The sequence below is a fragment of the Zea mays genome, chromosome 8 (assembly GCF_902167145.1).
Source record: "Zea mays cultivar B73 chromosome 8, Zm-B73-REFERENCE-NAM-5.0, whole genome shotgun sequence".
In the NCBI taxonomy this organism is placed as follows: Eukaryota; Viridiplantae; Streptophyta; class Magnoliopsida; order Poales; family Poaceae; genus Zea; species Zea mays.
The window spans coordinates 140,265,395-140,281,551 of record NC_050103.1 but is presented as its reverse complement, the minus strand read 5'-3'; the positions used below and the strand labels follow the sequence as shown (position 1 = coordinate 140,281,551).

The following is a 16,157-nucleotide window of genomic DNA, read 5'->3' as shown; positions in this document are numbered from 1 at the left end:
GTCAATTTTGGTTGTTCGAAATGGCAGATTTCGATGTTTGTTATGATTGCTGAGTTGATTATTGATAACATCGCTAAATAGTGACCTATGCGTGCACAAGTGTCTCCCGTTGCAACGCACGGCTATATACCTAGTAAAATATATGCTTAGGCATCACTAAAACATGGTTGCGAAACAAAAGAGTCCCAACTCCAAACAACAACAACAGCTACAAAACAACATTAAAGAGCAACGAGGATTCGAAAGCTCCGCCCGACGGCCCGATGGCGATGGAAGTCACACACGGACACGCTCGCATCCCACTATCTCCCCGCCTCACCGCCACTTCACCACTTTGCTCATCCTATCTCCTCACCGCGCGCTCCCTACCGCTTGTCCGTTTCTTCCTCTCCCGAAGTAGCAACGTGGTGAGTGAGACCGCCGCTACTCTGCTGCTGCGGAGGCCCAAGCCGACCGCTACTCATACCCTTTCGCTTTATCCATCTTCTAGCTTCTTCATTCACCTGTTCCAGAATCGGGCCAGGCTTGCGGATGCCGGGGTGCGGAGTAGCGGGGAGAGGGGGCGTGGGGGTGTCGTCGGCCGCACGCCCCACTCCGCGCCGCCCCTGCCTCTGGATGCCTATCGCTCGCGGCTACGGTAAGCTTGGCTTGGATGGCACCTGAATTTGTACTAGTGTATCTCTAATTCTCTATGTAGTAGCTTATGTGCACCCTTCATCTTCGCTGCATTTTTAAATTCAATCATTATAAAGTGTCAAATCGTTATTAAGAGTAAAATACAAACTTGATATGGCGTTGTAATACACAGGATTACCATAACCGTACTTGTCGCGGGACACTCACATATTGCTGTAATGGACATGTCATTCTTAAAATTAACCCATGTACTATCCATGTTAATTCGAGCAGGACATGAACTTCTTATCTATGGAATGGGATACATTAGTATACTATTTGGATGTTTTTTAATTGCATGTGACCATATTGAATGGGATACGTTAGTATACTATTCTAGATTGGAAGGCTTCTTTGAACTGACATTTTATGAGCTACTAGCAGGGGCGGGCCCAGGATTTAGAGAATGAGTATTCAAAATTGTACTAGAGAAAAAAAATTGGATGGCCTAAAGCCTATCCTAATAACCTTTAGACATATATATAATTGATTCACGTATAGATAGTCATAGCATATAATAGAACATACACATTACAAAAGTAGTAAACTAAATCATAACTCACGTAAAAATAATAGGTCAGGAGAACATTAAATAGTATAAGGAAGCTTACATATTACAAGACAACCTTCCGATCCTTCAAGCTTTGAAATTGAGTGATAATGTCCTCATCCTTGACTTGCAAGAAGAATTGCCTTTCAATGAAAGTAACCAAGCATCCATTTAAATTTTTTTGTCCCATCTTGCTTCTTAGCTTATTTTTTATGAAGTTCATTGAAGAAAAGATTCTCTCAACACCAGCAGTTGCAACAGGAAGAACTAACACCAATTTGAGAAGCTTGTAAACAATGTCATACCGAAGAATCTTATCTGTTTTGACAAGCATCATAGATAACTCTGCTAGGCTTCTCAAATTTTTGAAGTTTTCATCTCTTCTCACATCTTCGATATAGCGATTTAATTGAAAAGGGAGTTGTACCTTCTCTTCAAACTCAAAATCTTGAGGATAAAACCCAACAAGCTTAACCAATTTCTCAGCATTGAATCCATCAAAGTTCTTGGATGGATTGAATGATGCCATACATCTAAGTAACTCTGTGTTTACCTCATCAAACCTATTATTAAGCTCAACAAGTTGCCTATCAATGATGCCTAAGAACATATCAGCATGAAACCGATGGTAATTGATAGCATTTCTATAGAACTTCTTGTCTCTCTGAATAGGCTTATACTTTGCATCCATGTCAACAATTTTAACTTTGTGCTTCTCACAAAAAGAAGAGACATTATTAAGGAATTCTTGTCATCCAGAATCTTCTCTCAAAACAGCCAATTCTACCTTTGTGAATTCAAGAAGACCCATTGCATTTACAATATCTTGCTCCCTCCTTTGCAAAGCATTGCATAAATCATTTGTGTATCCAAATATTTCATTCATCAAATGCAACATGAAAACAAACTCAAATGACTTAAATACTTCTAGCATAGTTTGAGCTCCTATTGACTCACCTCCTTTATGTTCCTTCCCAATCTTGGAGAGAACTTTCTTGATTGAAGGATACAAGGCCATGACATGCATTACAGTTCTATAGTGAGATCCCCAACGTGTATCACCTGGTCTTGCTAAGCCCATCTCTTGATTCAAACCTTAGCCAGTTTCTATTTCACCCAAACTCAATGCTTCAATCATATATTTAGCTTGAGCTACACGAAGCATAGAGATCTTTTTGCAAGACATTCCAAGAACATTCAACAAATATGCAAGTTGTCCAAAGAACCAAGAACAATCAATATTCTCCTTTGCAATAGATACAAGGGTTAGTTGAAGTTGATGTGCAAAACAATAAACATAATAAGCTGAAGGTGACTCTTCCATTATTAATTTTTTCAAACCATTTACATGACCCTTCATATTACTGGCCCCATCATACCCTTGTCCACGTATCTTTGGTAATAGCAATTGATATTTAATAAGCAAGGATTGAATTGCTTCTTTAAGTGTCAATGATGTAGTATCTTCAACTTTGACAAAACCAAGAAACCGCTCATCCGGTTCTCCCATTTTATTCACATAGCGCAAGCAAAGAGCCAATTGTTCCTGTTGGTATGCATCACTAGATTCGTCAGCTAGAACTGCAAAACATTCATCACCAAGATCCTCCATGATTAACTTAGTTGTTTCATGAGCACAACAACTAATGAGTTGTTTCTGAATCTTGTGATCTATCAACTGACAATTCTGTGGAGCATTTCCAAAATCATCATTGTCTTCAGCATCTTCTATTATTGGAGGTTCAGGCTCAACTCTCTCTTGTTCTGCGGGTGTTGCATTACTAGTTTCACCCTGTCCTTGAAATATCACCAGCATCTCTCTTTCATTGGAAGATGGAGCAACAATATCCTTCTTTTTTGCAGCAGCTCTTGCTAAAAAAGCTCTCAAATCAGTGGTAGCACTGCTTTTCCTCTTCATTTTCAAATATGCAAATAAATCACAATACACTCAATTCAATACCTAGTATAAAACAAATTAAGATACACTCAAATCACAAATTAGTGAAACCACTCAAACGGTCAAACCATTAAACCAGGACCTCAACTTCAACTTCACAAATCGACTCACAGAACTTCACAGAACGGGCCAACGGAGCACCGTCACGTGGTCGCCGGCCGGCGGCTCACAGCTCGCTACAGCAGTGCAGCTCAGCAGTCAGCGGATGCCTGGGCGATGGGCGGGCAGGTGGCGACAGTCGGCACGGTCGCACGCGGCGCAAGGCAAGCGGCTGCCGGCTCGCCTGGCGCCTGGCCGCTGGCGCCTGGAGTGCTGGGGCAGGCCGGCAGGGCCGCAGGGGGCATTTAGGCAGAGTGGAAGCGTGTGTCGCTCGGTCTAATGGGCCTGATGGGCCGAGCACGTTATGGGAGGAAGTAAGGAACAAAGCCTAAAACAAATTTGGTTCTAGATACTCGGCATTTATGTATTTTTCAATATTTGAGAGTATATATATATATATATATATATATAATTTTTTTTGCCAAAAATAATGGGTATTCAACTGAATACCCTTGTTTCACTATGGGCCCGCCCCTGGCTACTAGTCAGATGCCGTGCATGGCTACAATTTCGATATATCGCATAGGTAGACTTTGTTTTTTAATAAAACAAAAATATGTATATTCTGTTGGTTAGGTGGGTGTGAACGTAGAGTCAACAATCAAGGTTCGAACTCTCCCTTGTGCACAATTTCACCATATTTTTGCATAAAGCGAGAAGGGTAACACAGAACGAATGTGAAACCGTGGAAACTGATGCTTTATATAGTAGAGATATATTTACTCTACTAAATGTAACATGTACCAACTAACAGTTCAGATATAAATTCGTGATACCTCTACAAAGGGTGATAGGAGCACCATAAAATTACTCAATTCAAGAAAAAAAGGGTACTTAGTCCAAATTGCAGTTCACAAACTGCAAGTAAATTAGCTACAATTCCCATAAGATTCTGCAAGAATATTGGGTGATCTGTTGATGGTTGTGTCATATGGTTAAGATCCTTAACCCCCCTCCCCCCACACCCACCCACCCAACACACACCAATTGCATGTTGTATGTTTGGCACGATTGAGCAGCCTTTGCTTATGTTCTATAAGACCAGTCTTTGTTGCTCCCCTCAACACTTGACTAGTTGAAATGCTGCAACGGGTCATTACTACTTTTTCACTCAAGGCCTCTTCATCTTAAATCTAATGCTTTTCATATTCTGCAGGGAGGCAACCTGAGCTGAAATATTGCACATCATCACAAAGCAAGTCTGTGTTACTAGGAGCAGGATTTGGTCGACATGTTACTAGGAGCAATCCTTATCTGCTCCAAAATTCCAGTAGCACTACAATGGCAAGACTGCAAAAGTCTGGGCAGTTTCAGCAACTTGTCTTGGACCCTTCAAGAAACTATTTGACTAAGACATTCTACAATGCAAACATGAAGAGGAGAGTTCTGTCGAGGGTTGAGTGTTTTGTGTCTTCAGATCCAATAAACAATGGTTGGTTGAAACCAAGGAGGTCTGAGAATTTCACTAGCTTGGAGAGCGCATGTGTCCAGCGAGAATACAAACTACCAGTCAGAACACGTGCTGACTGTAAAGCAGAGCAGTATGAAATAACAGGATCACCTTTGAGCCCTTCTGATGCTGATGCTGTTATGATTGGAGACACAAATGAGATTTCTCCCTGGTGGCAGGAGTTCCCAAAGCGCTGGATGATTGTTCTCTTGTGCTTCTTTGCGTTCCTTCTTTGCAATATGGACCGTGTGAGTTAGACAGTAATTGCGTTGTCTCAATTTGTCTGATAAGAAAGGTTGGGTTTAAGTCCATTGTACACTTCTCCTTCTCTTCCTGAAAACAATTGCTGATTTCTGCCAGGTCAATATGAGCATTGCAATCCTTCCAATGTCGTCAGAGTTCAGCTGGAGCCCAGCAACCGTCGGTCTAATCCAATCATCTTTCTTTTGGGGTTACCTTCTTACACAGGTGCTTCGCTATTGCTTGGTGTAGTTTGTTCTGGTGTAATTTTTCACACTTGCATTTTGGTATGTAGTTTCTGACATTACAAATGAAAATTTCTGCTGCAGATACTTGGAGGTATTTGGGCTGATAGGTTTGGTGGTAAGCTAGTACTAGGGTTTGGGGTTATATGGTGGTCAATTGCGACAGTTCTTACGCCCCTTGCAGCCAAGATTGGACTTCCATGCTTACTCACCATGCGTGCCTTCATGGGGATAGGCGAGGTTGATGCCTTATTACATTTGTCTCTACATTGTGTCCTTTAGAACTTGTGCTTAGATCAGCATCCGTGAAAAGATCTGACGATGAAAAATCCATATTGTATGATCTGACCTTGTTGAAATTATAGTTGGGAATGGGATTAAATCAAGTGATATGCCATTGCGATATCTTATCTGGCTTGTAGCATTTTTAGTGAAACTCGAGTGCTTACTATACATGCAACTTAGGTCATGTTTGTTTGAGCTTCTTGATATCACAGTTTGAAAAGCCAGAAGTTTAAAGAAACAACTTGTTTTTGGGTTTAGCTTCCGAAAAGCCAAAAGCTCAGAAAAGCTGAGTTTGTATCGGAATCTGAAAAGCCTGGTTTTGTGGGCTCTCTAAGCTTCCTGAGTTTAGGAAGCTAATAAAATCATCAAAAAACTATTATTGGCTTCTCAGGATCAAGAAACTTAATAGCAGCTTTTTAGAAAAGCTCTAAAAGTTGGAGCTTAAACAAATAGACCCTTAGTTTGCTGATTCTCTTGATGGCGCGGGTGTTATTAAGGAACAAGTTTCCTAGTTGCAACAGTACAATGCTGTATCTTTTTGTTTTGTTCCCCTTTAGATCATTGCTTTTCTCATATATATATCTATGGTTTTACAGGGCGTTGCCATGCCTGCTATGAACAACATCCTTTCCAAATGGATCCCAGTTTCAGAGAGAAGCAGATCTCTTGCCTTGGTGTACAGTGGAATGTACCTTGGGTCAGTCACCGGCCTGGCTTTGTCACCTCTGTTGATTAGCAGATTTGGCTGGCCTTCTGTCTTTTATGCATTTGGATCCCTTGGAAGCGTTTGGTTTGCACTGTGGCAAAGCAAAGTATGATTGACCAAACCTTGCATTCATTTCTTAAGTGTCCCATATTCTTTGTTCCATATGGGTTTACTCAGTAAACATATGTTAATTATGAAAGGTTGCTTTAGATACCATTTTCTATTATCTGTTGCTGTATCTCCAATGCCCGTTTTCTTATACTCATTTTGCTAACTTAGCTGAGGGCTACTATCTACTCTTATTTAGGCACACAGCTCTCCAGATGATGATCCAGAGCTAAGTAAAGCTGAAAAGAGGCATATACTGGGTGGCAGCCCCTTAAAAGAGCCTGTCACTTCCATACCATGGAGGTTGATTCTATCAAAGGCTCCAGTGTGGGCTCTCATAATATCACATTTTTGCCATAACTGGGGAACATTTATTCTGTTAACATGGATGCCCACATACTACAATCAGGTTTCTACAATGTTATGCTGTGAAACGTTTGGCTTTGCTCATTGTTAAAGTTATCTATTGGTGTCATGCCATCGCTTGTTGTCCCCAAATCCTTTTACCCAGGTTCTGAAGTTCAATCTAACCGAGTCCGGGCTTCTCTGTGTCTTGCCATGGCTGACAATGGCTGTCTTCGCGAATATTGGTGGATGGATTGCTGATACTCTTGTTCAAAGAGGGATCTCAGTTACAAACGTTCGTAAGGTAAGTTGCCCTTCAGTAATTTTATTTCATGTGAGAATTTATAAGAACAATTATGCTTAGAGGTGCGAAAGGGCCTATAGCTGAGTTGGTTAGATGGTCTGAGTAACACTCCTATGATCCTGAGTTCGAATCCTAGTAGGAGCGAATTTCAGGTTGAGGATAGAAAAATTCACTTGCTGGTTTCCCTGGTTGTGTGCACATGAGATGGACTGACCTATGGGGGCAGATCCTCATGTAGGGGCTGGGAGGGCTCAAAGCACGAGTAAAGATTTGGCCTATAGAGGGTGGACCCTCATGCTGCACGGGGGGCCAGGTTTCGTGACCTTTTTCTGCTAGGACTCCGATTAAGCTTCTTCTTAATATAATACCTTAGTTAAAGGACCTCTAGCTGAGTTGGTTAGATGGTCTGAGTAGCACTCTTCAGGTCCTGGGTTCGACTCCTCTTGGAGCGAATTTCAGGCCGTGGTTAAAAAAATCCCCTCGTCTGTCCCACGCCAAAGCACATGTCTAATGCTCGGTCACGGTCGCGGTCATTCTCACATGGGTCGGTGCCACTGTGTATGGGTGGAATAGGGGTTCGGGAGTTTTCTCGACCTGTAGGGGGCTGTATTACCTCCGCAGGTCGAGTTTTTTTAATATAATATCATGCGGGCGGTCTTTCCTCTACCGATCGATTTTTTTTTCTTTTATGCTTAGAGGTACTGATCTTGAAATATTTTATAATCTCACTGGTGCAGATCATGCAATCAATTGGTTTCCTTGGACCAGCCTTGTTCTTAACACTGCTGAGCAAAGTTCGTACTCCAGCCATGGCTGTATTATGTATGGCATGCAGTCAGGTTTGATGCACTCCAAAAAATAACACTCATATGGATTTATAAGTAGCTTCTGACATGACTACAATTGGTTACTATTGTGTTATAAATGTTTGCTAGTTTCGCTGTCCATTTCTCAGGGTAGCGATGCTTTTTCACAGTCTGGCCTGTATTCAAATCACCAAGACATTGGACCACGTTATGCGGTAATATCTCGAGTAGATTGTTGCTGATTTAATGTTCTCTAGTTCACATAAGAGGTTTTTAGTATTACTGCTAGTACTGATGTTCCTTGCTTTCTTTGGGCTTATGATCATAAACAATTGCATCTAACTCATGTCTCCAATAAATTCAGGGGGTACTTCTCGGATTGTCAAACACTGCTGGCGTGCTTGCAGGAGTTTTTGGTACTGCAGCCACTGGCTACATTCTTCAGAAAGGTAAAATATCTTAAAGTTAAAGGTTGTTTCTATTTTTAGTGATGCATTAAAAATTGTATCTTTCTGTTATTCCAAATAAGGCCAGGTTGAAAAGAATACCTTGTCGTAGCATAACTATAGAACATCTTGTATGTTCATTCTAACTTTTCTATTCGTATATTTTTACTACAGGTTCTTGGGATAGTGTGTTTAAGGTGTCTGTTGTGCTGTACATAGTAGGAACGGTGGTGTGGAATGTCTTTGCAACTGGAGAGAAAGTTCTCGAATAAGCTGTGGACATTCCTATATGCCAATATACGAAAATTGTATGATTTTGGTATACAAAGGTAAATTTAAGAAGAGATACAGCTGGAAGAAAACTCCATTTTGTGCAAGAGATATACCTTCATCTAATGTTTGGGCTATCGGAAGAATGAAATCAAATTAGAGTATCGTGTGAGGTCAAGAAGGTACTCATGGAACTGGAGAAACTTCTTGTACAGAAAGCAACTGCACCAATGGCACGTCAGATTTTGCAGCTGTTTCTTGAGAAGTACAGGCTTCTACCAAGATCATCAATCCACATATTTTTGTTTTGTTTTTAAAATACATGGTAGTTAAATCGTGTTTCAACTTGCCCTTGATTAAGGCGCTACAGCTACTGCCAACTAAATGTAGTATTATGTGAGCTCTTTTTCATCGAGAATTCCTAATTGTACCTGCTTCAGATACCTTAAACGTCTCTGTTCCTTGCGTCGTTGCTATTATCGTTTTGTGTATGCTGCATAATGATATTGCATGGTGATGGTGTCATTTTTTTGGCATCCCGGTGCCTGAAGAAGAGTAGATTTAATGTATGGCTTAACCATTAGTAATGTTCAAACTATGTAGAACATAAAGTTGATACAAGTGTTCTTGTGGTTAGAGTTATGATTAGTGATTGTCAACAAAAGTAACGTTTTGGATTGAGTTGTGGGCTAAGTGGGATGTGAGTGTATTTGTGCAACATGTATTTTGGTCTGTGGTGCACAAGTGTGGAGTTTGTAGACGATGAAAGTGAAGGTCATGCAGGTTCGTCGGGAGTAGTGAAAGACGACCGTTGGATCTTGACAAGGGAGTGGAGAAGCCGAGTGACTTGTCGTGGTGACTGACACCTTCACTCGCTTTGCTCGCTTCGTCGATCGGGTCTTCTAGATTTCTCACCTTCTCTTCTTCGCTCTTCGTTGCGTGTAGGCCAAAGCTCTCTCCTTCGACCTTGCTTGAAGTAGTGCCATTTATAAAGTCGAAGGTTTTGACTTGTCTCCTCTTCTGGCGTCACTTTGGACAAAGATACACCTCCTTACTATATATGAAGGCCCGAAGAGTGCTTGACTGTGGACTCTGCTGCTTCAAAGACCTTCGGCGACAATGGTTCGCCGCAACAGTAGCCCCTCGTGGAATAAGGTCGTTTTCATAACGAGCTCAGGCCTCGGAACATACTTAGGAGCCCCTGCACCAAAGGAACGAAAACACCTTCCCGAGCCCGTTATTGAAAATGAAAAAATTACATAGTTTGAAGTGAAAAATGTGCATTTTACGGTCCACTAAACAGTGAGAAGGTGACATTGTGGCTTCTCGTCTTCCATGCCTTGTCCCTGTATAAAAACAGAGAGGTGGGATGGAGCAGTTCAGCATTTACTGCCCCCGCACCCACATGTTGTCGCTTTTTTCTCCGCCTCCGAAGCTCTCGACCGGCTGCTGTGCTTGAAGCAAACTTCGGGTAAGCTCTCTTAGATGGCTAGGATCCGCACAATTGCTAGGTTAGCCACTCCCACATCTTTGGAGGCTCTTCAGAGAGACAAGATTGCTTCGGATACTACATCGATTTCGAAAGTCATGAGAGGTTATGTAGCTCCAAAGTCAAAGGGGGGTACAAGGAAGGTTTCTGAGGTTATGGAAGAAGATTACAAAGGTAGGCTGACGAAGCCTAGTTACATCGAGATGCGTCGATCCACCTTGAAGTCAGAAGATTTGAAGGCTATGAAAGAGCTTGGGTATTTTGGTGATGCGGTGGAGATGAGACGACTCTGAAACCAAAGAACAATGATGTTTTTGTCTTCAGAAGCTTCTTCCGGGCTAGCCTTTGGTTGCCAATGTATAAAGATGATTACACATGTTTTGAAGAAATTTGAGATATACATGCACCAACTGACTTCTAACGCTATTGTTAGGCTTAGCGTTATTATATGGGCTATACGAAGGCAAGGCGTACACACCAAAGCAGATGTTTTTTGCAGAGTGCATGATTTGCATTATCAGACGAAGGCTAGATCTTCGGATAAACTTCATAACAACTTTGGTTGTTACAACTTCGCCTACTAGATCAGACAAAGTATTATGATTCCACACTAGTCTGATTAGCTCCTATGGCCATTTCCCCTTTGGGTGTCCAAACAGAGACTTCGTGATTCCTAGAAGGATTATACCATTTGCCCTTTTGACCAAACCATTAGATTCTGGATGCCTGACCGAAGCAAAGTGCATGGCAGTACCTACCTGACTGCAAAACACTCTGAATGCTTCGGAGTCAAACTGCATGCCATTGTCAACAATTAAAGATTTCGGGACTCCGAATCAACATATGATATTTTGCTAAAAGAATTTTTGGATTGTTGCCGAAGTTATTGTGGCTAAAGCTTATGCTTCAATCAACTTGGAGAAGTATTCAACTGCTACTACGACATATTTCAAGTTTCCTTGGGCTGGGGGCATCGGACCAATTATGTCCATTCCCCATCTCTGCAAGGGCCATGTTGACTGAATTAGCTAAGTTAATGATGAAGGTTGTTTCTAGTCCCTTGCATATCTTTGTTAATTGTCACACTTTTGCACAAATTTTGTTGTATCTGAAGTTGCCTTCGACCAATAAAAGCCTTGACGAAACATATTTCCCAACAAAGCTTTGGGGCTAATGTGTGATCCACATATACCATAGTGGATTTCTTTTATCAACTCCTGACCTTCATCTCTGGAAATGAACTTAAGCAGAGGCGAGCAAACACCCTTCTTGTAGAGTTCCCCTTCTATTGTCTTGTATGGTCTTGTTCTAGCTTGCATTCTTTTGACATACACTTCGTCATCGGTTGGGTAGTTTCCTTGGACGAAAGTTATAATCTTTGTTCTCCAATCTTTGTTGTATGTAGGAGATATTGTTAGAATAGCTTTTTCCTTTAAATCTATCGAAGGTGCCTTTAGGATCTCAAAGAACACTTTGGGAGGCAAAGGGAGCCCCTGAGCCACTGAAAGGGAAATGTGCCCTTGAGCCACTTCTAAGTATTTTGGTGATTAAGTGTCCAACACAAATGCCTAAGTGTTAAATTGTGCCAAGGACTCAAGAAGTGCAAATCAAGATTAAAGGTATGTTTCTAGACTTAGTACATTGTTTTGAAGACTAATGTATTGTGTCTAAGTGCTAGAAACAGGAGAAACAATTATGGAGAAGTTGACTGTGTACAGCCAAAAGACTGCTCGGTCTGGGTGCACCGGACAGTGTCCGGTGCGCCAGGCTGGCGTCTGTCAACTGGCTGCTCTCGGGACTTCGACGACAGTGTACGGCTATAAATCACCGGACTGTCCGGTGGTGCACCGGACTGTCCGATGAGCCAACAGTCGGCTGGGCCAACGGTCGGCCGCGTAATCCGCGCGCGACGCGTGGCAAAGCCAACGGTCAGAAGGGGGCACCGGACTATCCGGTGTGCACCGGACAGTGTCCGGTGCGCCAACAGCTCTGAACCTCCAACAGTCGGCTTTGCCAAAGAAGGAAAGAAATCCGCACCGGACAGTGTCCGGTGGTGCACCGAACTGTCCGGTGCGCCAGGCGACAGAAGGCAAAAATTGCCTTCCTGGAATGCTCTCAACGGCTCCTAGCTGCCTTGGGGCTATAAAAGGGACCCCTAGGTGCATGGAGGAGTACACCAAACATTCTCTAAGCATTCCTAAGCACCAAGACTTCAATTCTGCGCATTCGATTCTTTGTGATAGCAACTAGAGCTCCATTTGAGTAGAGAACTCTTTGAGTTGTGTTGAGAGCTCGCGTTGTGACTTGTGTGTGTATTGTCGCTCTGATTTTGTGTCTTGTGTGCATTGCTCATCCCTCCCTTACTCCGTGCTTCTTTGTGAACTTCAAAGTGTAGGGCGAGAGGCTCCAAGTTGTGGAGATTCCTCGCGAGCGGGATATAGTAAACAAAGCAAAACATCGTGGTATTCAAGTGGGTCTTTGGACCGCTTGAGAGGGGTTGATTGCAACCCTCGTCCATTGGGACGCCACAACGTGGAGTAGGCAAGTTTTGTACTTGGCCGAACCACGGGATAAACCACTGTGCCTATCTGTGTTGATCTTCTTGTGGTTATCGTGTCTTGCAAGAACTCCTCTTTAGCCACTTGGCTTTAATGTGCTAACTCCTAATCAAGTTTTGTGGCATTAAGTTTTAAGTTTTTACAGGATTACCTATTCACCCCCCCTCTATGTGCTCTCAATTGGTATCAGAGCCATTCTCTTCAAGAAAGGGACTAATCGCCCGAAGAGATGGATCCTAAGGGCAAGGGGATGGTGGTCAATGATAAGGAGAAGGAGTCCTGCGTCAATGATCCAAAGGATGACAAGCCTACTGACTCAGGCTCGGGCCACAAAAGAAAAGACGGGAGGAAGAAGAAAACAAGGCGCATCAAGGAGATAGTCTACTACGACAGCGACGAATCTTCCTCTTCCCAAAAGGACGACGACGACTACGAGAAAAAGAAGACGGTTAATTCAAACTTTTCCTTTGATTATTCTCGTATTCCGCAAAGTTCCAATGCTCATTTGTTTTCCATTCCCCTCGGTAAACCCCCCACTTTGATGGAGAGGACTACGGATTTTAGAGTCACAAAATGCATAGCCACTTGTTCTCTCTCCATCCAAGTATATGGGAGATAGTAGAAAATGGAATGCACTTTGATAGTACGGTTAGTCCCATGTTCATTAATGAGCACATTCACAAAAATGCACAAGCTACTATTGTTCTTCTAGCTTCATTGTGCAGGGATGAATACCATAAGGTGAGCGGCTTGGATAACGCCAAGCAGATTTGGGACACCCTCAAAATCTCACATGAGGGGAACGATGTCACCATGCTCACCAAGATGGAGTTGGTGGAGGGCGAACTTGGGAGATTCGCAATGATCAGGGGCGAGGAGCCAACCCAAACGTACAACCGGCTCAAGACCCTCGTCAACAAAATAAGGAGCTATGGAAGCACGCGATGGACGGACCACGACGTCGTCCGCCTAATGCTAAGGTCTTTTACTGTCCTTGATCCACATCTTGTGAACAATATTCGTGAGAATCCTAGGTACACCAAGATGACGCCCGAGGAGATACTTGGAAAGTTTGTAAGCGGGCGGATGATGATCAAGGAGGCAAGATACGTTGACGATGCGTTGAACGGCCCAATCCACGAGCCTCAAACCGTTGCTCTCAAAGCAACGAGGAGCAAGGAAGTGCTACCTAGCAAGGTGGCACAAGTTGAGGCGGCGGGACTCAATGAGGAAGAGATGGCCCTCATCATTAAGCGTTTCAAGACGGCGCTAAGGGGTCGCAAGGAGCATCCCAACAAGACCAAGACGAAGGGGAAGCGCTCATGCTTCAAATGTGGTAGGATTGGTCATTTTATCGCTAATTGTCCTGATAATGATAGTGACCAGGAACAAGGGAACAAGATGGAAAAGAAGAAGGCTTACAAGAAGGCTAAGGGCGAGGCACACCTTGGAAAGGAGTGGGACTCAGATTGTTCGTCGTCCGACTCCGACAACGAAGGACTCGCCGCCACCGCCTTCAACAAGTCGACCCTCTTCCCCAACGAGCATCACACCTGCCTCATGGCAAGGGAAAAGAAGGTAAGCACTCATAATACTGGTACTTACGCTTCCTCAAGTGATGAAGAATCTAGCGATGATGAAATAGACTATTCATGTTTATTCAAGGGCCTAGATAAAACTAAGGTTGATAAGATTAATGAATTAATTGATGCATTGAATGATAAGAATATGTTATTAGAAAAGCAAGAGGATCTTTTGTATGAAGAACATGATAAGTTTGTAGAGGCACAAAACTCCCTTGCTTTAGAAATTAAAAGGAATGAAATGCTTTCTTGTGAATTGTCTACATGCCATGACTCTATTTCTAGCTTAAAGAGCATAAATGATGATTTGAATGCTAAGTTAGAAATAACTAATAAATCAACATCTTGTGTAGAACATGTTGCAATTTGCAATAGGTGTAAAGATTTTAATGTTGATGCTTGTAGTGAACATCTAGTTTCAATTTCTAATTTGAATGATGAAGTGGCTAGTCTTAATGCCCAACTTAAGACTAGCAAGAGTGAATTTGACAAACTAAAATTTGCAAGGGATGCCTACACGATTGGTAGACACCCCTCAATTAAGGATGGTCTTGGCTTCAAGAGGGAAGTCAAGAACTTAACAAGCCATAAGGCTTCCATCTCCGCCAAGGAGAAAGGGAAGGCCCCTATGGCTAGAAGTGCTCAAAAGAACCATGATTTCATGTATCATGATAGGAGACATTCTAGGAATGTTTATAGAAGTTATGATGCTTTTGATTCTCATGCCATGATTACTTCTAGTTCTTCTATTATGCATGATAGAAATTTGGCTAGGAAAAATGCTATGCCTAGAAGAAATGTTGTTCATGTTCCTAGGAAAGTAAACTATGAATCTTCTACAATTTTTCATACTTGCAATGCTTCCTTCACTATTTGTAGAAAGGATAAGAAGGTGATTGCTAGGAAGTTAGGGGCAAGATGCAAGGGAGATAAAACTTGCATTTGGGTCCCTAAGACAATTGTCACTAACCTTGTAGGACCCAACAAGAGTTGGGTACCTAAGACCCAAGCCTAAATTTGCCTTGCAGGTTTATGCATCCGGGGGATCAAGCTGGATTATCGACAGCGGATGCACAAACCACATGACGGGGGAGAAGAAGATGTTCTCTTCCTACGTCAAGAACAAAGACTCCCAAGACTCAATCATATTTGGTGACGGGAATCAAGGCAAGGTGAAAGGGTTAGGAAAGATTGCTATTTCATCCGAGCACTCCATTTCCAATGTGTTTTTAGTTGAGTCGCTTGGATATAACTTGTTGTCTGTTAGTCAACTTTGTAATATGGGATATAATTGTTTATTCAGAAATGTAGATGTGTTTGTCTTTAGAAGAAGTGATGGTTCATTATCTTTTAAGGGTGTACTAGACGGCAAACTTTATTTAGTTGATTTTGCAAAAGAGGAGGCCGGTCTAGATGCATGCTTAATTGCTAAGACTAGCATGGGCTGGCTGTGGCATCGCCGTTTAGCACATGTAGGAATGAAGAACCTTCACAAGCTTCTAAAGGGAGAACACGTGATAGGTCTAACTAATGTAACTTTCGAAAAAGATAGACCTTGTGCAGCTTGTCAAGCAGGTAAACAGGTGGGAAGCTCTCATCATGCAAAAAATGTGATGATCACATCAAGACCTTTGGAGTTGCTTCATACGGACCTCTTCGGACCCGTCGCCTATCTAAGCATAGGAGGAAGTAAGTATGGTCTTGTTATAGTTGATGATTTTTCCCGCTTCACTTGGGTATTCTTTTTGCAGGATAAATCTGAAACCCAAGGGACCCTCAAGCGCTTCCTAAGGAGAGCTCAAAATGAGTTTGAGCTCAAGGTGAAGAAGATAAGGAGCGACAACGGGTCCGAGTTCAAGAACCTTCAAGTGGAGGAGTACCTTGAGGAGGAAGGAATCAAGCACGAGTTCTCCGCTCCCTACACACCACAACAAAATGGTGTGGTAGAGAGGAAGAACAGGACGCTCATAGACATGGCGAGGACAATGCTTGGAGAATTCAAGACGCACGAGCGGTTTTGGTCGGAAGCTGTGAACACGGC

General features: G+C 42.6%; 1 protein-coding gene across 3 annotated transcripts; it reads left to right on the top strand.

Moving 5' to 3' along the window:
• Nucleotides 1-270: 270 nt before the first annotated feature.
• On the top strand, nt 271-8,965 carry LOC103635996 (probable anion transporter 4, chloroplastic). 3 transcript variants are annotated; one of them, XM_008658358.3, is made up of 12 exons: nt 271-407; nt 491-637; nt 4,438-4,979; nt 5,092-5,199; nt 5,301-5,456; nt 6,098-6,313; nt 6,515-6,724; nt 6,827-6,964; nt 7,702-7,803; nt 7,920-7,985; nt 8,135-8,219; nt 8,391-8,965. In XM_008658358.3, the coding sequence occupies exons 2-12, from the start codon at nt 532-534 to the stop codon at nt 8,486-8,488; spliced, it is 1,827 nt and encodes a 608-aa protein (XP_008656580.1). In that variant the 5' UTR covers nt 271-407; nt 491-531; the 3' UTR covers nt 8,489-8,965. The 3 variants fall into 3 exon arrangements, with proteins under 3 accessions (XP_008656580.1, XP_035817713.1, XP_008656581.1); XM_035961820.1 differs by having other exon boundaries at nt 277-407; nt 524-637; XM_008658359.4 differs by having other exon boundaries at nt 278-407; nt 513-637.
• The last annotated feature ends 7,192 nt before the right edge of the window (nt 8,966-16,157 follow it).

What these genes read in the sequence shown, in the direction of transcription:
- LOC103635996 (XM_008658358.3), top strand. Translation starts at nt 532, where the DNA reads ATGCCGGGGTGCGGAGTAGCGGGGAGAGGGGGCGTGGGGGTGTCGTCG. An exon ending in GCCTATCGCTCGCGGCTACG is followed by an intron (nt 638 to 4,437) that starts GTAAGCTTGGCT and finishes CATATTCTGCAG; the next exon opens with GGAGGCAACCTGAGCTGAAA. An exon ending in ACATTGGACCACGTTATGCG is followed by an intron (nt 7,986 to 8,134) that starts GTAATATCTCGA and finishes CAATAAATTCAG; the next exon opens with GGGGTACTTCTCGGATTGTC.